Raw genomic sequence first — 26,283 nt, forward strand, 5'->3', positions numbered from 1 at the left:
TCTGCTTGGTCACCGTATACCACACCCTGGGTCCCGTATCCCGTTTAAAACGGGATACGGGACCCAGGGTGTGGTATACGGTGACCAGAAAACTTTATAATATTCCATCCCAAAGTCGTCATAAGAACTACAGTTTGACATCTTATATGTGGCATATCCTAATGCCAGGAACGTCTTATTTCAATCGGTATCGGAGATAACAAAATGTGTACATTTAAATGAGAACGAGCGCAAAACGTCGACTTTTCCCTGCTGACATTGTCTTGAACCACCTGCAGATGTGTTCGTTGTATCCCCCGCCCCTCTTGAAGAGTCTCCTGTGACCGCTAGCGCCCAGGGATCAGAGGCCGAGGCTGAACGGAGCGCCCAGGCACCAGAGGCCGAGGCTAAACGGAGCGCCCAGGCATCAGAGGCCGAGGATGAACGGGCTAAACGGAGCGCCCAGGCACCAGAGGCCGAGGTTAAACGGAGTGCCCAGGCATCAGAGGCCGAGGAGGAACGGAAGATCTTATCCGAAGAGCTGCCAGAGGCGGAGCCGGCGCCTGTCACGCCAAAGCGCACCCAGTCGATGAGACTCATCTTTGTGCAGGAGGCACCGCCGGAGTTCAGCATTAGGTAAGATCCCGCTAACTCATCGTTTTAAGTTCCATGGCAAGGTGAAGAGCTACGAGGGGTGATCAATAAGTCCTCGGCCTCACCCAGAAATAAGGTGCACAACTCAAGTTTTGGGGCATAATTATGTAGTATGACATCATTTAGCGATATCCACCAAACTTCAAATCAGTAACATTAGGTGAGGTAGAAGGATAAAAACATGGACGATTGAGCTGTGACTTAAGGTGTGCGGGCCGACTTGCTCTGCTGAAAGTCAGATACCCACTTCTTTTTAGTTGAAATAAGAAGGGAATTTTGAAAATGTCTTAGAAGATTTTATGCCGATTCATGGCATGAAAAACTCGACCCACACAGCTCTGATCACAGTGTACCCTTGTTTTTCTCGTCACTTACCTAATAGTTTTGAAATGGATGTCGACTAAAACGTATTGGCCGCAATAATTTGAAATTTGGTAGATATTGCTAAAAGATGTCAAACTACATAATCATGCTCCAAAATTTGAGTTTTGGACCTTATTTTTGGGTGAGGCAGATGACTTATTGATCACCCCTCGTATCCCATCGTCCGTACGGTCCTCAGTCCAACAAAGATCAACAAAAAGTTCAACCCAGAGGGGTCAAGGTTGAAAGGCCAAAAGTTCTGACGATTCCAGATCTGCTTCGCTTGTTCGTTCGTTTCAAGGCATCCTCAATTGAGGTGAAGCATGATGCTTTTTCAAGTAGCTAGTGGTAGTGCAATGCGGCTTTGCTACGGCTCGCGTTTTTGGCTAAGCACACCGGTTCACCCCTACTCTTCTCGATAAGTGTGCTGGGTTCTTTTGCGCGCAGAGATTTGACGCTTTAGGCTAATGCCTGACGCTTCCTCATACACGGGGCCACCGGCTTGACGTCGCCATCCGAAATGACGAATGCAATCCCTTACAACTGGATTGATTTATTTGATAACCCTGTCTTGACCAATAAAAAAGGTTCTACGGCAATACATGTATTTAGAAAGTATGCAGTGTAAGGAAGCGGAATTACAGAACTAACGATAGTCCTTACGTAACCCTCTTGTTTTTTGTTTGTTTATGATAATACAGGACAGTGGGGAGGAAGGTCTAGGGAGCAGGGAGCATTCAGCGAGCTGGGTTCAAGTTGGAACGCCGGGAAGCCGGATCCGGAAGCGTGATGACGTCACAGTGAATCAAAAGTGGCGGGAAGTCGGAATTCGAACCTTCCACAGTGACGGTTCAGAGAGGGTTTATGGGCCCTGACGAAGATCGCCTCCTTCACGCCCCTCACAAACCAGTCCTGTTCCGTATACACTTATGGAGCGTAACTGTGTGTACTGGGGACTCGATATGTATATGTTGAGACACTTCAGACGTGGTGGAGCTGGAGTCTTTGTGCTCCGAGAACCAAGTTTTGAGTGATCGTTCCGTTTCCCTTATATGTACGTCTCCATGCACGGGGCTCTGGTAATCTGTCCTGTACACTGTATGTGGTAGATCACCCCACACTTACTGTTCTTTAGCGGAGTCTTGTCTTTCTGAGAAACTAACAAGGTTTTGATACCATGCATACTGAAAAAAATTCCGCAAAGCTTCCGAGAGATTCTTGACGTGCAAGACAACCAAATCTTTGTTTGTAAGGTTGGAGACCTTTCACGCGAATAAACAGAATCTTCTTGATGTAGGCGACATCATTTGTTGTTGTTGTTGCGGTGTTTTTGCTTCTTTTTTTTGTGTGTGTGTGTTGCCATTCGGGGTCCTGCTGCATTCACTGCATATTCAGTGCTCGTTTGTACGAAACTAAAAGCATGTTGCATGTTTTGTTACTTTACTGTTCCCTTTTTGCACCTTAACTGCTTGGGCATTGAAACTAATAAAATCCCAATAGACATTTGAGCATACTTTGTAGCACTCACAGAGACCTGTTCCTGTGCCTCCAAAATAAGATATAGTACTGTACTACTACTATAATCAGGTTCGGACCTGGACCTGATCCTCTCAACTTGCACCGGACCTGAATTTTCGAATTCTGTACCGGTACCTACCCCTCAGTGACTCTCGATCAAATAAAAGGGTTCTATGGCGAGAGTAAGCAAGAAAATACTAGTAGACAAAGGAAGCGATATTTAATGAGAAACGTCCATTATTTGTGGTAAATGATAAGAATGTTTTCATATCTATGACATATGTCACTTATTAGTGTAAGGCCATTATGATTATACATTAAGCAAGTTGTTTTGATGAGTGCAACGTTTCTTTGGTTGTAAGAAAATAGAAGATTTTCACAACCAAATGATGATTATTACCAAGGAGTAGTGGGTGGCCCAGACACCCGCTAATACACGGAGTGTGTAGCTTTTCCGTACAACAGTCAAAGGAGAGAAAGTTATATCTATATTGTCCAAGTAGATTTCCAGGAGCATGGGACAGTATCAAATTGGCCGACAGTACGGGGCCAATCGGATGCTGTCGGCCAATTTGATCCTGTCCCCTGTCCCCTGGGGATCTGATTGAAGAGTAAGGAAATTAGGAAATTCGTGTCACTGCCACGGGTCTGTAGCCTGTGTGCCATCGATCCTACTCAGTTTTCCGCGGCTCCCATACTCTTCGCCACAGTATGCCAAGGTCACGTGCACATTTCCAAACCGGGGCCCGACCGGGCTGTTAGCATGAACGTAAATTTAACAAGTCATATCAAGAATATACACAAATGATGCTCATTATTAAGCTTTGCAACTTTTGTTTTGTTTTGTTGTCTTATATATCAGACGTTTCTTTCCCGCAAACTGCCCGGGTGGGCCCCGGCCGGGCCCGGGTTGGCAATTGTGACCTTAGCATTACTAAGTATGGGAGTCGCGGAAAACTAAGTAGGATGGTACAGCTGTTACGTATCCGTATATGTCTATGCTTACAGCTTGTTTTCATATTAGTTTATTGAAAATGCAGTATTCAGAAAATATGTTAAGAAAATGTACATACATGTTGTCTTTGAAGCTAGCTACAAGAAAGTAGAGTTTAAAGAAATGTTACTAAAATCTAGAAACATGAACCTTTCGACGGACTACATCTTATTAGCGACTTTACACCCCGTAACATAAAGGAACAGAAAAATACAGACTTTGGGCATGTCGTTCTAAATAAAGAGTAGGAGACATGGCGAAAAAATCATATTACCATAAATGACAACGGACTAGTCCATCACAAATATGGCCTACGTTACCAGCGTCTTAGAAATGATTTCTGATTTATCTGAATTCAAATCAGTTTAGCCAAGTCCAATGCCAGGTTCTACCAAGTTCCACCCCACCCCCATTCCGATGAAATAGAACAATCCAAACAATTGTTTTATTACTAGGTTGTTCTCGAACAATGATTACCACTGAAAATCACCATAGCGACAACTCCATTGTCTATAGCCTTGACACGGTGTTAAACGTACAAGAGTTTGTATCTGTTGAGTATCACAGTTTAAGTGATTTTTTTTGGTCAAGATAAAACCATATTGACTATACATACATCATGGGGCTGAGTGAGTCAAAAAGAGGGTGCTGTGGGTGCGTGCCGGCCCCTTGGAAACGGTTGAAGAGGAATTCTGTTGGAGTTATGGAAACTTCTGAGTGGTCTCCTCGACCAGTATCACCACCCGGTGAGAAAAGTTATTTCTATTCCCCCTTTTCCGATCTAAAGAATCGGGCCCATTCTTCAATAATGACGGAAACATTAATGAGCTGCTTACAACTTGTCAGCATCTTTATTCAAAGAATATAACTAGGTTCCTACCGCCAAACTCCCTTGGCCTTGCTATCAAAAATCCCGGCCCTCCTTGAATGATCTGTCGTATATTAGTTACGCTGTTCCAATGTGTCACTTTGGTGTTGCATTAGACTATGAGGTTAGGAGATCAGTCCCAAAATAAGCATAGACTTGGTGTAGAATTATATCGGTACAGTACCGGTACTTCATGATCCGGTATTTTGGACCTGTAGCTAATCGATTTTCACGGTACAGTACCGGTTCACAGTACCGGTACGCATCACATCAGAGTGACTAGCCTGGAGTCCAGCCTTCTTTAAGAGTTTTAGTCTGCTACCCAAGCTCCGCTCCTCGCCAAGACGGTTGTTTTACAATGTGTCAAAACGTCGAGTTTTTCCTGCTGACATTGTCTTGAACCACCTGCAGATGTGTTCGTTGTATCCCCCGCCCCACCCCGAGAGTCTCATGTGACCGCTAGCGCCCAGGCATCAGAGGCCGAGGCTGAACGGAGCGCCCAGGCATCAGAGGCCGAGGCTGAACGGAGTGCCCAGGCATCAGAGGCCGAGGATGAACGGAGCGCCCAGGCATCAGAGGCCGAGGATGATCGGAAGATCTTATCCGAAGAGCTGCCAGAGGCGGAGCCGGTGCCTGTCACGCCAAAGCGCACCCAGTCGATGAGGCTCATCTTTGTGCAGGAGGCACCGCCGGAGTTCAGCATTAGGTAAGCTCCCACTGACTCTTCGTTTTAAGTTCCATAGCAAGATGAAGAGCTGAGCTACGAGGGGTGATCAATAAGTCCTCGGCCTCACCCAGAAATAAGGTGCACAACTCAAGTTTTGGGGCGTATTATGTAGTATGACATCATTTAGCGATATCCACCAAACTTCAAATCATTCTGATCATTACTTTACAGACGACACTCGGTAACATTAGGTGAGGTAGAAGGATAAAAACATGGACGATTGAGCTGTGACTTAAGGTGTGCGGGCCGACTTGCTCTGTTGAAAGTCAGATACCCACTTCTTTTTAGTTGAAATAAGAAGGGAATCTTTATCAAACATTTTGACAATGTCTTAGAAGATTTTATGCCGATTCATGGCATGAAGAACTCAACCCACACAGCTTTGACCACAGTGTACCCTTGTTTTTCTCGTCACTTACCTAATAGTTTTCAAATGGACGTCGACTAAAAAGTATTGGCCACAATAAGTTTAAATTTAGTGGATATTGCTAAAAGATGTCAAACTACATAAATGATGCTCCAAAATTTGAGTTCTGGACCTTATTTCTGGGTGAGGCCGATGACTTATTGATCACCCCTCGTATTCCATCGTCCGTACGGTCCTCAGTCCAACAAAGATCAACAAAAAGTTCAACCCAGAGGGGTTAAGGTTGAAAGGCCAAAAGTGCTGACGATTCCAGATCGGCTTCTCTTGTTCGTCGCTCGTTCTCAATGAAATGTGCAAAATAGCGATTTTTAGGGTCGAAAAATTGATCAGCTCATTTTCCAAGCAAACCTACCTCATTTTTTAGCTGAACATCTCCTTTTATGATCCCCAAAATATTACAGCTAATTCATCACGGGAAGTTGCCGAAAATTTCTAAGCTTTGATTAGATGTCCTTGGAGTTAACCCATATTTTTGCGGAAAAAAATGTTGAACATCAGTAATAGATACTTCAATTTTGGAGCTTTCATGTCGTGACATCGCCTTCAAAACCTATAGTTGAGGAGTCAGTATCTCTGGTAAAACGTCTGTCAAATTTATTGCCGTGCTGACGATTGCTGTATAACTGTTTCATTCAGGATTAATATTGTCTGGATTTGTCTTTTCTATTTCGACTTGTTTGTGATATTTAACAGAGACGGAATCTGATAGTTCTTGCAAAACGTTCGATCCTCCGTTGATCCGAATAATTTAACTCTTACAGCACCTATAGAATATTCAATATTGCTTAGGAGCAGTAAAGCATTTGGAACGGAGGGGGAATCGCGGGAAAACGGTAACGGAGATTACATACTGTCGCCAAAAGGCGTGTTAACCAGACGTAAGTCGCCAAGTTGTAATTGATCGACTTCTGATTTATTTTCTTCTTCAGACATATCAAAGGCTATAGATTACTTATTGTCTTGAGATTTAAAAAGAATTAAACTTTGGAAACAAAATCTGGAAGAAAGAGTAGAAAATTGGAATATGATAACCCTACAGGAGTTTCTCCCAGTTGAATCTATACTTTTCTATTCTAGTTCAAACGACCTCTTCCTTATGATGCGCAACTACAACAAGTTCTGCGCCAGGTTATGCATTTTCCGCAACAGGTGTAATCTCCGTTACCAGTAACGGAGCTTACTACAGTAAAACTTCGGCTTTTTCTTCAAAGGGATTTCAGTTTTTGCGTTCCATCTTTTATCATTAAAAGGACGTATGTACGGGCATTTAGAAAATGGGCAGCGTTCCTACACCAGGCCTTGTTAACAACACAGATATCATCAAACAATGGTAACGGAGATTACATTCATTACTGTACTGTCATTTCTTCGAGGAGGTGGTCCACAACTGATAGCAAACACTTCTTATTTGTTCCTTTTAAGAGCCACAAAAGCTTTAAGTCGTCATAAAAACGACAGGTTGGCACCTTATATGTGGCATATCTTAATGTTAGGAACGTCTTACTTTAAACGGTAACGGAGCTTACCGTTTTGGGCGACAGGCATAAACCGCCTTGCACAGCGTACAAGAACAGTGACAAGAGCGATCTGACGTGATTTGTCGGAGGGCCTTAGTTGCTGGATTCACCAGTTAACCGGTCATTCTCTGAACTGAATTGTTACGTTCTCGGCTGCTTTTTAAATTTTGCATATCTCCACAGGCGACAGCCGTTTTTTATGACTCTTTAGGCCACCCATTGCCATAACTTTTTCGAAGTCAAAATCCATAAGTACTTTTGAGGTGCATTTTTCGTGAAACATGATATGTGTTGTGGGAAAGTGAAGAAAGCATCGATGGTGCCCTTAATTTGGCTCATATCAAGTCGTAAAGGCTGGCGACAGCAATTTGTACATTCAAATGAGAACGAGCGTCGTTCGTTTCAAGGCATCCTCAATTGAGCTGAAGCATTATGCTTTTTCAAGTACCACTAGGGTAGTGCAATGCGGCTTTGCCACGGCTCGCGTTTTTGGCCAAGCACACCGGGTCACCCCTACTCTTCTCGATAAGTGTGTTGGGTTCTTTTACGTGTAGAGGTTTGACGCTTGAGGCTATTGCCTGATGCTTCCTCATACACGGGACCGCCGGCGTTACGTCACCATCCAAAATGACGAATGCCATGAATGCAATCCCTTATATCTGGATTGATTAAATTGATAACCCTGTCTTGACCAATAAAAAAAAAGGTTGTATGGTAATACATGTATTTAGAAAGTAGGAAGAGGAAAGACAGAACTAACGATAGTCCTTGCGTAACCCTCTTTACTCCTGATGCTTTTGTTCATGATAATACAGGACGGTGGGAGGAAAAGGAGCAAGCTAGGGAGCAGTCAGCGAGCTGGGTTCAAGTTGGAATGCCGGAAGCGTGATGAATCAAAAGTGGTGGGAAGACTCGGGAATCTTCGCCGTCACGGTTCTACGAAAGACCAAAGCGACAAAGTGAGACAACTTCTCCAGCCGCTCCGAGGCATGATTCACACCGCCCGAGGCATTTCCAACCGCCCGAGGCATTTCCAACCGCCTGAGGCATTTCCAACCGCCCGAAGACTTTCCAACCGCCCGAGGCATTTCCAACCGCCCGAGCCATCTCCAACCGCCCGAGGCATTTCCAACCGCTGCGAGGCATTTCCAACCGCCCGAGGCATTTCCAACCGCTGCGAGGCATTTCCAACCGCCCGAGGCATTTCCAACCGCTCCGAGCCATCTCCAACCGCCCGAGGCATTTCCAACCGCTGCGAGGCATTTCCAACCGCCCGAGGCATTTCCAACCGCTCCGAGGCATTTCCAACCGCCCGAGGCATTTCCAACCGCCCGAGGCATTTCCACCGCCCCAAGGTATTTCCTTCCGCTCCGCGCCAGGATTTCTTTCCGCTCCGCGCCTGAGGTACGACGTCGACAAGACAACTAAACCTTTGTTTGAAGGTTGTAGTGCTAACTTTTCACGCGAATAAACTTCTTGATGTAGGCGACATCAATTGTTTTTGTTGTTGTTGTGGTGGTGTTTTTCCTTTCTTTTTTGCCACCCCTACTCTCGATCAATTAATTTCGATAGCGTTTGTATGTGTGTACATGCGCGCGCGTTTGTGTGTACGTGCGTCCGTGTGTGTGTTTGTGTATGTGTGTGTGTGTGTGTGTGTGTTTGTGTGTGTGTATGTGTGTGTGTGTGTGTGTGTGTGTGTGTGTTCGTGTGTGTACGGATTAGCAGCATAGCTCGAAAAGGCCTGGATGGATTGTATGATATTTGGTACGTGGGTAGGTCTTGATGAGACCTGAAAATTACTAGGTTTGGGGCCACTAGCGGCTTGTTACGGTACCGCAGCGGAACGTCCTGTTTTGATATCTTTTACCCATGAATCTTTTTGGTCATGGAAATACAGGGCTGTACTAAGGAAGGAAGGAAGGGATGGAACAATCCAGTTTTAATTGATAATCGAATTGTTGTTGGGGTTGTATGGCAAGAGCAAGGAGGTTTTATATCCTTGGCAAGAGTTAGAAAGAAGACAGTCTAAGATAAACTTTCCTATTAATTATGCAAATTAGCATCTTATGTGCATAACTAGGATTTGATCTTGTTACTCATCAGTCAAGCTATCTACAGAACAACTATCATGCCGATCCGTCAACCTCTTCATGAGTTATTTCCTTTCAAAGTCTGAAACAAAATCGGCTCCTGCAGTTCCAAAAAGCCGCTAGGTGGCCCAACCCTACACAATACTCTCTCTCCCAAGAGCTATCTACCGCTCAAAAATCATGACGCGAGATATCAAACCCGGAAGTTCCGCGGCAGTTCCATGATAAGCCGCTAGGGGGCCAAAATCTAATCATTTGGAGGTCTAACTGTTACCCACATACTAAGTATGAGGCCAATCCATCCAGGCATTCTCGAGTTATACTGTTAACAGAAGGACGGACGCCAAAATACATACACGAAAGCTGTGCAAAACTATGATAACCTTCCTAGCGAAGGTAATGAAACAGGACAAGGGAACAGTCCAGTCTGGAACCTTCTAGCGGTCGGGCCAGGTACTGCCGTGACGTCATCCCTGCTGGGGGTCCATCTCGTGTCATCCAAGATGGCGTCGCAAGTAGGTAGGTGAAAGCAACTTCTCTGCATTTTCTGCACGATTTCAGACCTTCTAAAAACCCGATTGACAACATTTGCCACAACACACATCTATAGGACACTCTTATCCTTCCTTAGGGACAATTTGTGGCATCCTAAGTTGTATTTTGACGCAATTTTTGACCTACCATTCAACGGTGTCGCCATTCCTGGTTTTGGTATATGTTGTCCCGTTTCAAAGAACAAAAAAATGGTCTCACTAGCATCAAAATACGACTTTTTCAGACCATGTACGGGTCTCAAAGTATTCTTCAAGATATCATGGACAATATAAGCCCTATACGTCCATTCTATGGTGATATTTGACTTGTTTAGACCGAACACATTTTTTAGGATTCTCATGTTAGTAAATTTATGAGTCCATAGAGACATGGATGCATGTGAACTAAAAACGGACAAACAAACGTCAATACATGATAACAAAACAGTTCATCCGTACAGTTTGATTTAAACATTCTACATAAGTTTTATTAACCCTAAGACATCATATGATGTCAAGTATTAAGTGAGGATTGTTAGATTTTACCAACATGACATATGAAATGATGTACAAATATTTTGCCTATGACTGGGTATGACTTGGCTATTGTTGTACCATAATTTTGCTAAGGTCGGTTTAACCATCAATTTTGATAATGGGGTACCGTATTTATCATATCATGACGTAGTAATAAGCAATTTTGTGGGAAGATGCTACGACGATTTTTAGAATTAGATTAGTCTCATGTATCATGGAAGACAAAGATAATTTTGCTAGAAATATGTAAATTTTTGCCACATGTACATGCAAAATACAAATAGGTGCATGGATTGCATGTGTACTTAATTAACTTATTACTATTTTCTGTTTTTTTAGATTAATAGGCCATGAGGTTTATGATTTGTAGTTTATACAGTCGGCATTAGCAAAACCAAAGGTTACTCAAGCCATGTACATGTAATAGATTGTAAAGTCAATAATATTGAATTGTATTAGTTGTGATTCTGATAGTAGTTCTTTTAGGTACAGTAGTTACCTTTGTAGTCTATTGTTCCTGTGGTGTGGTATAGTTTCTCTGTACCGATGCTCATAGGATATTGGCTGCCCCCCTCCCCCCTTGCACATTCCACAGAGACATGAACTCTAAACAGAGGGTTCAGACTCGGCACAATGGTAAAACATGCCTGGTGTCTTACAACATGCAATTTTACAGATGGAATGAATTTTGTTATTACCAAAACATGTTTTTTTGGGGTGCTTTTTGATCTTCTTTGTCCATGTTAGTAATTTATTAATTACTTTGTGACTATTGTTACATACATTGTTTAGATACATGCACATGAATTTTCTCAAGTTTAAGCCTTTTTGAAATCTGTAAATCTATTCCCTTCTTTTCTTTTATAAATTTACTTATGGACATTATCACTGAAAAGAAGGGTTGGGGTGCAGAGGGTCCAACACATTTCATATTGCCATGGTCGTTCCCCGGGTGAAAATCGCTAGTAATGTTTAACTTTAAGATCTGCAATAGATTATTATAGTTTGTACAGGACAATGTACATCATTGCCCAAGTTTGTGATTCTGGTGGTATATGGTGTGCTCTTGTACCATCATGCCAATGTTGTGCACCTAGAAATCCTGCTATAGTAGCTGATGTTGTACTGTAGTTACTTCAAGTGTGATTTTGGACTCTTTTTTTTTTTGGTCTGTTCCTCTCCACTAGTTAACTAAACTAGTTCACCAAATTGAATTTCGAGGAAGAGTGGGGAAAAAGTCACAGGTTTACATCGTATGCATCCTAGCTTATAACTAACTGTAAGAGCCATTTACATATATACTGAGGCAGTTTGTAGGAAAGATCGAAAGCGGGAGTGTTGCTAGGGAGCAGAGCGGTGGTGGTGTGGAAGGGGAATTGCCCCTAGCCTCTGTTGCAGTCCTTTTCCCGCAGCGATTTTTTTCTTCATTTTTTGGGGGGTTGGGTGACGTGTATCTGCTTGGGATCCCGTATCCGCCGTGCCCGTGTCCGCTATAGACCATGTGTCCGCTGCTGGGGAAGGACTGCGCTTTTTCGGCTCCAGCAAAGGCCTATCAAAAAACACTTATCACCATTGCCATGAATTGCGAACTTTCCATAATAAACACGGGAAAAGGACTGCAACGGAGGCTAAATTGCCCCCCTCCCATGGTGTAGAGTTTTCTAAAAGAGTTTTAGAGCATTCTAAGTTAAAATGGGGTTTTGTAAGGCTTCCTGGGGGACAAAATTGCTGTCAGACAGCTCAAAGTTGAAGACTGTGGCCACATGTGACCTAGTAGCATCCCTGGTCAATCAGAATTTCATGCTTGTCAGATGATCTGTTCCCCAGGGTAAGGGGAAACAATTGGTTAGAACATGGGGGTGCAGTGCCCTTGTTTCCCTCTTTAGAAAAGGCCCTGTATCCCGACTTCTAGCTCTAATGTTCATTATCAACCACTCACATGAAGATGAAAACATAGATCTAGAATGCCCAGTTATGACCCTGGATGACCTTGTAGTGCTGATTAATTATTAATTAGCTGCAGCACAGTAGGAACAATTCACTTCCCCCTGCATTAGACAGAAACATCAGTTTTTAGACTGCCAAGTCGATGTAGTGTTATGGCCAATCCATTTTAAACCCTGTGAAAATGTTTTAAAGACAAGAATGAGGGTGTCGAGAGCAAGTTCTAATAGTAATAATAAAGCCTGACACTATTAAGAGATGAAGGAGAAAGAGGTGTCAAACAATTTCATGGACACACCCCTGTAACTAGCCTGAAATGGTACAGCCTGAAGGGTTTCTAAGGATTTGAAAGGATGTAATAATGTAACAGGAGGTTTCAAAGAATGATATGGAACACTGATGTAGAATTTTAAAACTTGTATATTTCCCTAGGGAAGTTAAAGGTACATGTATAATCTTCTGAAAAGTGCTTCTAATAGTTAAGTCACAGTACTGTCATACAAGCAAATTCTAGGGAAACAAGTAGAAAGCATTATGTAGTAAAGATACTGTATGTAGTAATTACTGATGTGAAAAACAGCAGACTACTGAAGACGAAATGCCGTAGCCAAAGCATCTTGGACAGGAGGAAATACAGCCATTGTGGACAGGTGGTCACTATAGACAGGATTCTTAATGCTTGTGTGAATGGGAAAAATTGGTCACATTGGTCCTTATGTAGAGGTGGTCACTTGTACAAGTTTGACTGTATGATGATGAATGCTTGATGTATTGTTGTCACACATACTGCATTATATTATTTATAATAAAGGTACATGTAAATTGACCCATAGAACAGGCTTTCAGTTCCGTTGAATATTTTTGTGAACTTTTTGCATCAGTGGCCTAGCGGTTAGGCTACCTGACTCGGGGTCGAGAGATCCCAAATTCGATTCCCGGCAGCGCTGTGTCCAACGTTGTGTCCTTGAGAAAGGCACTAAACACGACTTTCCTCACTCAACCCAGGTGTGAATGGGTACCTGACTTCGGTTGGGAAGGTCGTATTGAGGTCACCTGGTGGTGCCGAATGGCAGCCGCCCAGACCCTTGCGACAGTTCCACAAAGTGCAAGTGTGGAGCAAATATATATGTGTATTATGTGGTTGTAAACCCTGCACTACTCTCCAAGCAGAGGAGGGTTTCCGACTGTTTTTTTACGTGTTTTAGGTGTTTTTGCCAGGCTTTCTACTTTGTCATTTTTTTTGTCTCTTCAAACCTCACCTCTGCCCGAAGTTCTGTGGCGCGGGGGGGAGGGAATCCCGTCCCTGGTCTGGCACGCTTCGCACCTACTTGTGAAACGCTTGTAATGTGTTGAAGTGATTAGGTTTATTAGGCATTGGTCGGTGCGACCCCGGCAGAGATGGGGTTTGAAGAGACACAAAAAACATGACAAAGTAGAAAGCCCGACAAAAACACCTAAAAACATGTTAAAAAAACAGCCGGAACCCCTCCTCTGCTTGGAGAGTATCCTGCATCAATTCAGCACTGCAAAGGCTGCCATGGGTGATTTCTCACCAATAAACCATTATCATTACTTTCCCCAGTTGTTCCTCGGAACTTCCGGCTTATGGATGAACTGGAGGAGGGCCAGAAGGGCGGTGGGGATGGCATCATCTCCTGGGGTCTGGAGGACGATGACGACATGTCACTCACCATATGGACAGGCATGATCATCGGCCCTCCCAGGGTGAGTACCAACAACTTCTCCTCATCCTATTTCTGATTTGTGATCCTATTGGTTCCATGTACTGTACCTACCTTTAGTACCATGGTTTTGGGCAATGGTACCATTAGACACGTCATTAGTGCATATATATCTATAGTAGAGGTGCCTCTAACTCTAAGGCAGCTGATTTTCTTCTCCAGCTTTGAATTTTTCCGTCCCACTCATTGTTTGGGAGCCGATGTTTTGAATTTTTCTTGTTAGATTCTTCATCTTAAGCTTACGAAGATACATTTGCATCAATTTCATGTCATTAGGTTCAGATTTTGGGACGGACAGGCCTAGGGTGAATTTCTTTTCCGTCCCAACAAGCAAATTTCAATTCTGGGACGGAAGGACGGGTTCTGGAGACACCCCAGTTTATTTTGGGTCTTAATTCGAGGTTGCACACCCTCAAGTCTAGCGTCTCTTCCAGGAAATACTTCTGAGCCAAAACAACTGTGTATGGGAATGAAGGATATCCCTCTAGCTAGCTAAAGAACAACCGAGTTTCAGTTTCTTCAACCTCTTCAATTTTAGTAAATGTTAGGAGGAAAAAGTATTTTCCCTTCAAAAATGATGTGCAAAATTGGGCATTTTCACGTGGGAACAGGGCTCCAGACTAACTTTTAGGCCTAGGAGCACTGTGCTCCTAACCCAAAAAAGTTAGGAGCACCAGCAAAAATCTAGGAGCACCACTACGAAAAGTTGGAAGAACAAGAAAAGTCTTGGCTATACCAAGTAATACTCCTATTAATCAATGTTAACAACCTGGAATAAAGTATTTGGATAGATCATAAACAAGAGCTTTTCAAAAAAGCTGGCGTTTCGGCTACGTTTATGAGTGTGAATTGTCTTTTCCCTTTACTTGAAGTAAAATCTGCCAGAGAAAGTCACTCAAGGGCTGTTCAGTCTATAAGAAAAATTGTCATTTTGGGAAATGAGTAGAGTCCATTCCGAGTCACCGTGAGGGTTTTATAATAATATTTGTAATCATTTTGAAAAATTTCTAATAAAAGAATATCTGACTGGCAATAGTTCTAAATTTTTCTGAAAGATCAAATACAAAAATATTAATTCATTTGAATTTAATTAGATAATTTAGAAATATTTTGAAAGTAAATGTACAAAAACCTCTTTATTTATAATAATTTCTAAACATCTATGTGATTATTTAACTTTTAGAAATATAAACAAAAAATGGTAGAAAATGGTTAACAATGGTAGAATGGTGATTGCCCCCATAAAAGTAGGTGCTAATCTGGCCCTTCTGTCTGCCTTTGTACATCTTTAGATTTCACTGCAGGACACCGCTCGGTCCTTTGTGGAAAGCATTCTTCCCTAAACTTCGCAAGGATGTGTGAATTACTTTCTTCCCAGCCCTCTGACCTATTTATAGAGATGTTACAAATAATGGTAGAAAATGGTAAGAAATTGTAAAAAATTGTAAATAATGGTAGAATGCTGTTACCATTATTTAGAAACCATTGTAAATATCATATTCTACATCATGAATATTTCTAAAGTTTTAGAAAACTTAAGAAATATTTAGAAAGTTGAAATCACATTCAAAATATTTCAAAAGTATCAAATCTCTTACACAAATAATAACAATAACTTGAAAATAGTTCTAAATTATGACAATAACAACCCTCGCGGTGACTTGGAATGGACTCTACTGTTTTAATAGAGAAAGGCAGATTGGGGAAAGCAATTTTGAAGTTACGTCACTTAACTTAAGTGCTTTTGAAAAAGCTGGTCTTGGCCTACAACTTGTACTTATTTGTAAAATGTACAATAGGCTCATTATAAAAGCTATCAATGTAATTATGTACATGGCACGCAATAAAACATAAAATTTGAAAAAGCACCATTGAATCATCAGCACTATGGTAATTAAGTGAAATAGAAGTTCATAACAGCTAAGGTTCTATCTAAAATGACTACCAAATGTCAAACAAATCAACAGCTACCTCATCCGTATTATTCTGGTTCCCGCATTTACAACATTTCTTCCTTATTTTCCTGGGTAATTTTGCTAAAATTCATGAAAATTCCCATAGTTTTGTGCCGAGCGGCGCCACTTTCCACGTCCGTGTTGTCTGAATGAAGTCGATACTGAACAATGGAGCATTTGCTACTGTAACAAAGGATTGCTGTTTTGCAAACAACATCAAGAGCCTCTGTTTACATCGGGGATAGAAGTTTAGTGGCGAGTGTTTTGCAAGAAAAATTGGGCATAGGTTCCCCGGCTGGCCCCTATCCGGGGGCCACGGTGCCTCAAGTTCAACAAGTGAAAAAATACACAATGGTATTTTCAACTTGGAACAAGGCAAGCAATGATTCACATGACCATTTGCGATGACATTCAAAATTACATAAGCTTGAGTGATGTATTGGGATTTTCTAAAAAATTGGGCATAGGTTCCCCGGCTGGCCCCTATCCGGGGGCCATGGTGCCTCAAGTTCAACAAGTTGAAAAATACACAATGGTATTTTTGACTTGGAACAAGGCAAGCAATGATTCACATAACCTTGAATGATAAAAAAATTGATAACTCTATTACTTAGCTATTGGTTTCATGACCAAAACAAATAAAGTCACATTCCATGATTTGAAACTTCACTGCTGGCATCAAGTTCAACCCTAAAAACATTTTTACTGGCATTTTTTTCATCCCCACCCACTGTCTACAATAAAAAATACTTTAATATTCTAACGTTGATATTCTTGCTCAATAGTATCAAAAATGATCTGTTTGTGCCGGCCCAGTCAAATATCTTCTGTTCCTGCGAAACGCGCAGTCCAAATTTCGCGCATCAGGACCGCGCGGCGCCGCCATCCAACCACAGGGCGACCGCGTCGGGGAAAGAGGCTTTGTGATTGGCGGGTGTGCATTCATCAACAAAAGTACCGATTACATCATCTGAAAGCCCTGTTTCCTGCAGTCATTTTTACACCTGCGAGAACAAGAAAAAAAATTGAAGCGATGATTTTTATGATTAAAAATCGATGAACCAATTCAAGTGGAGTTTTATCCCCAAAGATATTGAATTTTCTTGTTGTCGCCGGTATCATTTCAAAGCTCATGATCTGCCCGTCATATTATGGTGCTACTTTCATTCTGCTGCGGTCTAGGACGGCGAAGCGCAAGCGTCATGAACTCAGGGTCACAGTCAGAGCGAGCGAGCGTCCGGAACCCCGGGCGCACGGCTCATTTTTATCGGCAAATTTCTGGCGTTTGAAACATTTTACAAATCAAACAAATAGGAGGGAGAAACGTATATCCTTTATTTCTATGGGTAACTTTGCCACTAGGAACGGATATTTTTTGTACCGCGGGTGTGGGAACATGATGGAAAATAATTCACCGACGATATCGCGGTAGCATTGGAATACCTAATGTTTATTTTTCAGCTTACCGCTTAGTTCTGCAGCTATTATCTAGGTGCAGGTCTTAATTTTTGATTGTCGCACCGTGCGACCGTGATTTTAAATCTAGTCGCATTCTCAAAAAACTGGTCGCATACATGTTGTATGCGAGTCGCACTCACGAGCGCTGCGTGGGAATTAACCCATCACCTATAGTTTAGTCCCGAAAATGACTGATATTGTTGGAAAGAGAACACTTCAAGGTATAATCAAGCCAATTTTAAAGAAAATGCTAACACTGAGATTTGCACAATAACCTGACGCGTGAGGTATTGCCACACGGCCAACAGAACGCAACAAAGGGCAATCTGGGGCAAAACGGCGGTTCACTTTCAACGCGGACGGACACACGGAAATAAGGCTTGGGCAAAAAGATTTCACCAACATATTGGTATAATTAATATGTTATTTTGTTTGTTTTCCAGACTCCATATGAGAACAGAATGTACAGTCTAAGGATAGAATGTGGGAATAAGTACCCCCACACACCTCCTACAGTGCGGTTCTTAACGAAAATAAACATGACTGGAATCAATCCTAACACGGGAGTGGTGAGTACAACTGTCTTTTTTTGCTATATAATTAACAAAATGCATGCGGTATCTCTATGCATAATTAATGAGAAAATACTATAACTCAAGATGGGCTTGATGGATGGTCTTGATTTTTGGTAAGTAGATAGCTTGAGTGATGATGTACATGATGAGATACGTATTATGCAAATAAGTATCTAATTTGCATAATCAGTGAGGAAAGTTTATACAAATACAAATTCCATGATAGGACTCTCAAACCATCCTCGTTCACCAGGACCCTTCCGCTCCACGTTACATCGCTCGCGGAAAAGGCCCTGGTAACATGGGCTGGCATCCATGGTTATGACGATATCGCCACCAAAACAGCTTCAGCCAATCAGAGGGGTTAAAACCAGTTTGCTTCCTCTCATCGGAAGCCAACGCGCAAAGAACGCTGGGAAGCTATCAACCAATCAGGTTACGTGTTATGGCTAGCTCATTAATTATTCATGAGCTACAACTGCCGTTTGTGCCAAATAAGGGTTAGCTCATTAATTATTCATGAGCAAGTCTCGTCGACCTGCAATAACCATGGATGCCAGCCCATGTTACCAGGGCCTTTTCTGCGAGCGATGTAACGTGGAGCGGAAGGGTCCTGGTGAACGAGGATGTCTCAAACATGTGACATATGTAACTGAGGAGGAGAGAAATATCAATAGATATCAACTATGCAAATGAAGACCTCAAAATACTATAACTCAAGATGGGCTTGATGGATGGTCTTGATTTTTGGTAAGGAGATAGCTTACGTGATGCTTTGTATGATTGGATATAATTATGCAAATCAGATTTTCAAATTTGCATAACTAATGAGACAATTTTAAAAGCCTGCTGTGTTGAATGATATGACTATTTAAATATGTGACATTTGTAACTGAGGAAGAGAGGAATGTTGATAGATAGAAAATATGCAATTGTAGGCGTAATTTGCATAATTAATGAGAAACTACTATAATTACATACAGGTAAATGATGGCAATTTCATACTTTTAGCATTTGAAATTTATGTGAATGTGAACATTGTGAATCAAATTATGCTAATAAGGACCTCATTTGCATAATTGATGATAAATGTTAGCATAACCTTCTTTGATAAGCTCATACTTTGGACAACTTCTGTTATTTGGCTGAAGACGATCAACTGGTATGATTTATGATTGATGAGAAACACTCCTAAATACGTCAGTCATAAAGGTTCAAATCATTTGGCGAAGGTATGAGGTCGTGGAACTCTAGTTGTCACTGTTGATTTGGAATGAAAACCTTCAAAAGCATGAATGACATCTGCCTTGTCCAGCTTGTTGGGAAAGAAAGTTAACAACAATTCCATAACAGTTATGACAATTTCTGGTGGTTTTCAAAATGTTAGTACATGTATTCTTTTTATGACAGCTTTTCCTTCAAGCTGTGGTTACCTTTTCTTCTATATATGTCCATGCCCATAACGAAGCTTTGTGAATTTCAACGGTGTAGTCTATAGTGGCCAATATCAAAAGTCAGGGCTCAAAGTCAAAATACTGGGTGCAAGTGAACTTTTGTGCACCCAAAATTGGAGATGTGCACCATATTTTCGACAGTGGGTGCACCAGTGCACCTAGATATTTTTGTAGGCTATAGGGTAAAAGTACTATTGTACATTCACACTAGTATACAAAATATTCTTCAAATTTGTATTGGAAAAGACAAGTTCTACTTTGTTTGATGTACTACTTTACTACATGTATGTCTAAGACTTTAAGTGAGCTTTAAAATTATTTTTGATAATTGAAGAGTGGCATTAGTGTTTGTAATTGCATTTTGCTTAAAATTGCGTTCTACTTTATTTTATGCACCCAGAATTCTTTCTGTGCACCAACATCTTAAAGTTAGATGCATGAATGCCTGCATGAGTGCCCCTATTCCTAAATATGAATTTCCAGCCCTACAAGTGTTTTTGTTTCCGAAATGTTACAGGTTGAGCAGAAATCAGTACCAGTACTAAACCGCTGGCAGCACACATACTGCATCAAGACTGTACTGCAGGAGCTGCGCCGATTAATGTCAGACAAGTCCAACAACAAACTGACACAGCCCCCGGAAGGCTCCTTGTTTCCCTGAGCAGAGGGGAGAGAGAAAGTCGTGGAGAGAGAAAGTCGTCTTTGTCTCACGCAAAACCATGTATCACAACCAACCTTCCCACCAAAATGTGCTCAGTTTCAGGGGTGGTGTAATCAGTAGCGCTCGGTGATAGAAATGTTAGTGCTTTCCTATCCTAATCTTTAAAAAAAACAACCTGTTCACCCTTTCTTAGAGAAATAGTTCAGTCCATGTACTACTACTGGAACTCAGCACTTAAGGGCAGAGGGGTGGGAAGGGGTGGTATGTACAACTACTACTGAAAGAGAGCAAGAACACACACACACACATACATACAGAACTGCAACAACTTCTAGGGCCTATCAAATACATGTGATTGACCCGCACTAGTTTTCTTCTGGGTGGAGGTCTGTGCTAGATTATAGTAACCGTCTTCCCGCCCATACAGATGCATGGTTGTGTTGTCAAACAATAAGTGATCTGCACTAAAATGCATTGCTGGTAACGTAAGCTTCAGAAAGCTAAAAGGGGGGGAGGGGGGTGGGGAGAGATTGGGATCAAACTCTTTTGATAGCTTTTGTGGGGCGCAGAAAAAGACAAAAGAAAGCACAAATGTTAAAAACTCTTCAGCAAATAACATTAGCATGACAGGTTTGTTTGGCAGAAAGTTGTGAACTTAAGAAAAGTATTGTTTTGGTAAGAAGAAAAGTTTCCTTTGTTTTTGATTCCTTCTGGCAATAGAATATAAGTTGTAAGTTGTCATTTTTTTGTCACCCCTTTGGTTTGTGTACTCTGTTGTGTACAGTACGATGTTCATTAGAAATAAATGGAATGGTACTTACAATCTGAAAGTGCTTGTGTGTTCTCTTAAAATGTGTGTTCTAGTCCACTGTAAGTCTCTAACTATTCCCGAAAAACTGTTGGGTAAGATATAGCACTTATGTCATACCTGGGCCACGAAAATGTTCGATAATTTTCCATATCACACGGGTTTCTAGACTTGTATCACACGGGCTTCCATAGAATATTTTGAATGAATTTTGAGCGCATGGGTTGCGCCGCCGTCTAAAATTCATATACCGGATTCGGAGGTTGGAATCAATGTTGTTACAGTTTTTTGTTCGAGGACACAAACCTCCCTCAACTTCTGGCGCATTCCGCACTGAAATGTGTGTTTTCTCGGGTAGGTATGACATAAATAAAGTACAACCCTCGGTCCCAGTCAGGCTGGTACCTCGGGTGATACGGAACATATATTTATATATATTTTATATAAAATATTAAACATTAAATATATTTATTTCGCAACCCATTACAAGTTAGTGAAGATTTCTTTTACAATATGGGATCCAAGGACAGTCGTTGCCATTTTACTAATTTTTAGGGAACATGTACTATGATGTAGCATGTTTGGCAAACAGCATGGTTGCCTCTTAACCTTTAGCATACTGAAGTAGCCGTTTGGCACCCCATTCTCTATTGGTTACAGAGGTAGGTAGCAGGGAGAAGGTTAACTGCATGCTAGGTGTGTTTCTACTATGTGGCCAGCAGTTTGTGATAGCTTGAAAGTTCATCTGTGTTGGTAGAAATCATGCTCAAACGAATTTTAACTGCAATTTCCAACACAAAAAAATTGGACTCACCCAAATTTTCGACCGTACGACATCGGTCTTTGTCAAGGAGTGATCCATCCACCGCTGGGGTGACGTCACGTTATGCAGATAGCACACGTGACTGAGTAGTGGATCGTAAAAATGTGATAACATAATATTTCTTTTGCTGTACTGGTACCACTGTTAACTTCTTAAGCCACGTAGGACAGTGGTCCTTATAAATATAGCATGCTGAGTTTTAAAGTACATCTTGTGGTGCATAACATGATTTGCTTCAGCCCATAGCAGGTTCAATTGGTTGGGATGGTAATTTACTATAATTGTAGTGTACACCTTGGCCTATTCAAATTTCAACCATCCTCATGTAATTTTCATTCCTCAGATTGACCAAGGACTTATTTCAACCCCATTTAATTAAAAGGACTTGCAATCATTGTGGCGTTGCAGTGGCAAGGTGTGTTGCTCAGAACCCAGAGGTCCTGGGTTCCAATCCGGCCCCCTAATTTGCCCCGTTGACATTGTGCCCTTGGGAAAGGCACTTAACACGACTTTCCTTACTTCACTCAGGTGGAAAAGAGTACCTAGCTTCAGTTAGGGACATCCTTTGAACAGGATTTAAAGGAAGGTCCCGTGTTCTAGCACGTAAAAGAACCCACCACACTTATCAAAGAGTTGGGTCCATCCCCGTGTGAGTGGATCAAACGTTACAGTAACAGGTCCAGTTGACATCTTGAAAAGCTGATAATCACCTGTTATGTTGTAAATCTTAATAAATGAATGAATAAAAACATGTTTAAAAAATGCTACAAAACTTTATTGCAATGCAAGAAATATTACAAAGCTGTTTGTAAAATACATGTAAATGTATCGTAAATACACATATGAATATAAACAATTTAGTTCCACTGATAGTACATCCAAAAATATTCTGACAAAACACATTGTGAATGACCTCTCTGAAACAAGAATTGGGGGTGGGGGGCATTTCCACAAATTTTCAGAAATTGGAAATAACTCTTTTGGTTCAGCAGTTTGAAAATGGTACAACCACAGAATTTATATTGCTTCCTTAGTTAGTATTCGCTACATGCATGCATTGTCCAGTGAACTCCTTTACTTATCCAACTTTGCACTAAAACTACAAATTTGACAAACTTTTATACATGTACATTTCACAATGTCATATTCTATGATATACATTTCACCTTTAGTAGATAAAATAAAAGTACACATAAACTCTGAGATATGCTTATAACTCATTTAAACTGGACAATATCACAAAATCATGGACAGAACAGACTGCATTGAGGACTTGGCATTTGTTGAGAAAGCTTGAATGTTGTCCGAATCTTCAATATGGAAACAGACTTTGTGCCCAGAAAGTGAGCCAATATAAAACTTATTTGAAGGAGTGTCACTCATATCTGATATTCAAATTGTGTGAATATTCACAAACAAATCAATTCATAAAACTCTGACTTTCATAAAAAAGGAATGTTGAAAAAGCTTATTAACCCGTCTATGGTCCCTTTCACACACAAAAACAATCAATTTATACATGTGCTGTACCTTTCACAAAAAATTCTTCTAAAAAAGGAAGACTTTTTGTAACATCTGAATAGTAAAATGTAATAACTAAATGCATGCATGCATAATATTTGACTAATATCTAAGCATAGCACACTCTTCACTGTGATTCTTTAATCTCCAAGCAGATCTGACGATGGCATTAAGACCGTATCACGATCAAACTGGCAAAAGGAGTTTTCATAGTCACCTGTTTGGAGATAAGTGATTGTTACATGACATGTAAAGTCTGTGTCAGGAATGTGTAAAAAATATGTATAATACTATCTCTGGGTTTGGCATCAATAATCAATAAAAATACAGCAAAAAAAAGAACATTTTGAGCATTACACACAATACAGTATATCTATTGCCTCATCATTGGTCATACACAATACATCAATTTCAAAGACAATTATTTCAGGATATGTCACATATTGAGACAATCTTTAAATGTCTAAATTCAACACAGAAACTTTGACAGCTAGATAACATGAGAATAAGGCTGGTGTGTCCTCCTAAGATGTTTCACAACTTCTGGCTGTTTGCTTAAGACGGTCATAGACACCCAAGTTCAATATGTGCCTCAGCTACCTGTAATTGAAAAAGAGAAAAAAAGGTTCAGTGTAAATGTTACATATATCTACATGTCAACTACTGGTCTCCACTTGCTACTGAAACTATTTTGTTCTCAAACTACGGAGAATGTACATGACATTGTAGATCAGGTTTTTAAAATTTTTTTTTAGTAGAAAAGGGAGAAGAACGCCAGCAGTGGAGAACCTTTACTGAATGGTATGCTGCCCCTACAGCTGACAAGGCTATGGGAGAGTGAGTGAGTGAGTGAGTGAGTGAGTGATTGATTGAGTGAGTGAGTGAGTGAGTGAGTGAGTGAGTGAGTGAGTGAGTGAGTGAGTGAGTGAGAGAAAGGGGAGAGCATTGTGACGGAGCGGCCAAGTAACCAAGCAGGGGGATGGCGTGAAAAAAGGGGGAACTTGAAATGGGGTATTCTAAAGCTTCCCGTTGGGCAAAAATTACTGCAGACAGGTCACATTTGAAGACTGTGGTCACATGTGACCTACTAGCATCTCTGGTCAATAAGAATGGTATGCTTGTCAGAGAATCTGCTCCCCAGGGTAAGGGGGCACATGGTCAGGGTGCTGCGCCCTTGTTCCCCGCTTTAAAAAAGCCCTGTAGATAATGAAATTACTCACTTTGTGCCCACTGGTCTTGACTGTTGTCCTGGTCTGGACTAGGCATGGCGGGAAGGGTGTCTCTGAGGGAGGTGAGCATCGTATGATGGTCCGAGGTGGGGGAGCGCTAGGGTCAAAACATGAATTGTTAGCACATCTTCACTTTTGCAATGCAGGAGACCACAGAAAAACCATACTTACTCTGATAAGATGTAAAGGGAAAAGAATACATGAGAATATTCGGTCTGAAAGTGGGTTGTCTGAACTGGGTTGTCATTTTTAGTATCATCAATTTGAAAACGGTGTCCACTCTTCCAGTTCACAACATTCAGAGATAACGTCAAAAATATGCAGCTACATGTAGATGATTGCAGTAAATATACTTGTGACTGTATGTATGAAGGCCAAGTGAAGATGACTATTACATGATCAACAATACTATTACAAAGTTCTTTACCTACAACCCAGGGCTGTCTCCTGAGCTTTAATTTTTTTCCCCGTTCCACTCATTGTTTGAGATCCAATGATTTAGTTTTCGTTGTTAAATCTGTCATTCTAAGCCTACAAAAATGCATTTTCATCAATCTTATGTCATGAGGTTCCAATTTTTTAGATGGATAGGGCAACATTTTTTTCCGTCGTAACAAGCAAATTTCGCCCTGCTACAACCACACATTTATAAGACCCGAAGTTTCGGCTTCCTAAGGGCAATAATGACACTTCCCATTGCAGCTAAGTATTCCCTTCAGTGTTACAAATGCAGTACAAAATCATTATTACCTCAAGGAAGGTGACAGAAGGTCACCGAAACTTCGGCTCTTGTAAATACGTGGTTGTGAATGAAAAAAGTAATTTACCAACTCAATTTTTTCATGGGTGTTTAACAATAGTTTCAAGGTAACAAAATCGCCTCAGACTTACCAACTTGACTGCTGCTCCAGCTAGTGACCCCTGCATGATGGCCCCCAGCTTCTTCCTGGGGTCGTTCCTCTTCTCCTCCTCCTCCCTCAGCTTGTCCCTGGCGATGTCGAAACTGGCCAGGAACTCCGACACAGCAGAGAAGACCTCCTGGGAGTCTGTACCGGGCAGCTCCCCATACAGGCCCTAGAAAACAATTACGAAGGCTAGACGTCCAAGTAAACAATACTTAAAAGACAATTTAAACTCTACGACTGGATAGAAGTCGTAGATTACTTTCAGTAGCAGAACTTGGACAAAGCAGAGAACACCTGACCATACAGACCCTATAAAATGTTTATGAAATAAAGTGATTATCAATCCAGTTTAGCTCACTTAGGAGTTATTCTTCCACTGGTCGTGACAGAGAAGACAGACGCCATGTACAGTATTTACAGGTTTATTGTACCGAGGAAATTCCCCTAGCTCTTTTCCACAAGCGCGATGAACAGTGGACCACGGCTTAACGCCCTGTCCTAAGGACTGCAACCTTTTCCAGAAGCGTGCATGTGGGGTCAACGACAACAGCCGGAGTTTGAACTCACGACTTCTTGGTGCAGAGGCAGGATCACAAATCCAGTACACTACACATGCTACTTGTATTAAATTCACGTTTGATCTGTGGTTGAATAAGTTATAACCAATATACATGTATAGGAAACCATCATTGTACTAAATATTTACCAGAACTTTGTTGAAAGTGTCCCTCATGGCAGAACACTGTTTCTGTAGTGCATTCAGTTCCTTTTCATGTGCAGAGATCTTGTCCTGAAAACAGAAAGAAAACATTTAGAGAGGTGAAGAAGTGTTCTATAAAATCTAAATGTCATCTGGTAAAAGTGATCTTGAACCAGTTTAGCTCACTGAAGAGCTAATCTTCCACTGGTTGTGACAGAGAAGACAGACGTTATATACAGTATTTACAGGTTTAAAGTACAAGGAAATTCCCCTATCTCTCGACACCTACAATAAAAAGTGG

At 41.4% G+C, this 26,283-nt stretch overlaps 3 protein-coding genes across 3 annotated transcripts in view; 2 read left to right on the forward strand and 1 right to left on the reverse strand.

Moving 5' to 3' along the window:
* Positions 1–3,829: 3,829 nt before the first annotated feature.
* On the forward strand, positions 3,830–8,143 carry LOC136437966 (uncharacterized). Its single transcript, XM_066432570.1, has 3 exons — positions 3,830–4,254; positions 4,788–5,082; positions 7,863–8,143. Exons 1-3 carry the CDS (start codon positions 4,128–4,130, stop codon positions 7,888–7,890), a joined length of 450 nt encoding a protein of 149 aa, XP_066288667.1. The 5' UTR covers positions 3,830–4,127; the 3' UTR covers positions 7,891–8,143.
* Positions 8,144–9,535: 1,392 nt separating this feature from the next.
* LOC136437967 (ubiquitin-conjugating enzyme E2 variant 2-like) lies at positions 9,536–20,826 on the forward strand. The gene is made up of 4 exons (XM_066432571.1): positions 9,536–9,656; positions 13,734–13,876; positions 17,750–17,875; positions 19,853–20,826. The coding sequence occupies exons 1-4, from the start codon at positions 9,641–9,643 to the stop codon at positions 19,994–19,996; spliced, it is 429 nt and encodes a 142-aa protein (XP_066288668.1). The 5' UTR covers positions 9,536–9,640; the 3' UTR covers positions 19,997–20,826.
* Positions 20,827–22,380: 1,554 nt separating this feature from the next.
* Positions 22,381–26,283, reverse strand: part of LOC136437968 (formin-F-like) — a 28,988-nt gene continuing 25,085 nt past the window's right edge. Inside the window, exons 21-24 of the mRNA XM_066432572.1 lie at positions 25,989–26,072; positions 25,269–25,451; positions 24,369–24,474; positions 22,381–23,748 (exon numbers count right to left, since the gene is read on the reverse strand). Of these exons, the coding sequence (XP_066288669.1) occupies positions 23,741–23,748; positions 24,369–24,474; positions 25,269–25,451; positions 25,989–26,072 (381 nt within the window). The 3' untranslated portion in view covers positions 22,381–23,740. The remainder of the gene's footprint in view (positions 23,749–24,368; positions 24,475–25,268; positions 25,452–25,988; positions 26,073–26,283) is intronic.

This window comes from Branchiostoma lanceolatum, chromosome 7 (genome assembly GCF_035083965.1).
Source record: "Branchiostoma lanceolatum isolate klBraLanc5 chromosome 7, klBraLanc5.hap2, whole genome shotgun sequence".
In the NCBI taxonomy this organism is placed as follows: domain Eukaryota; kingdom Metazoa; phylum Chordata; class Leptocardii; order Amphioxiformes; family Branchiostomatidae; genus Branchiostoma; species Branchiostoma lanceolatum.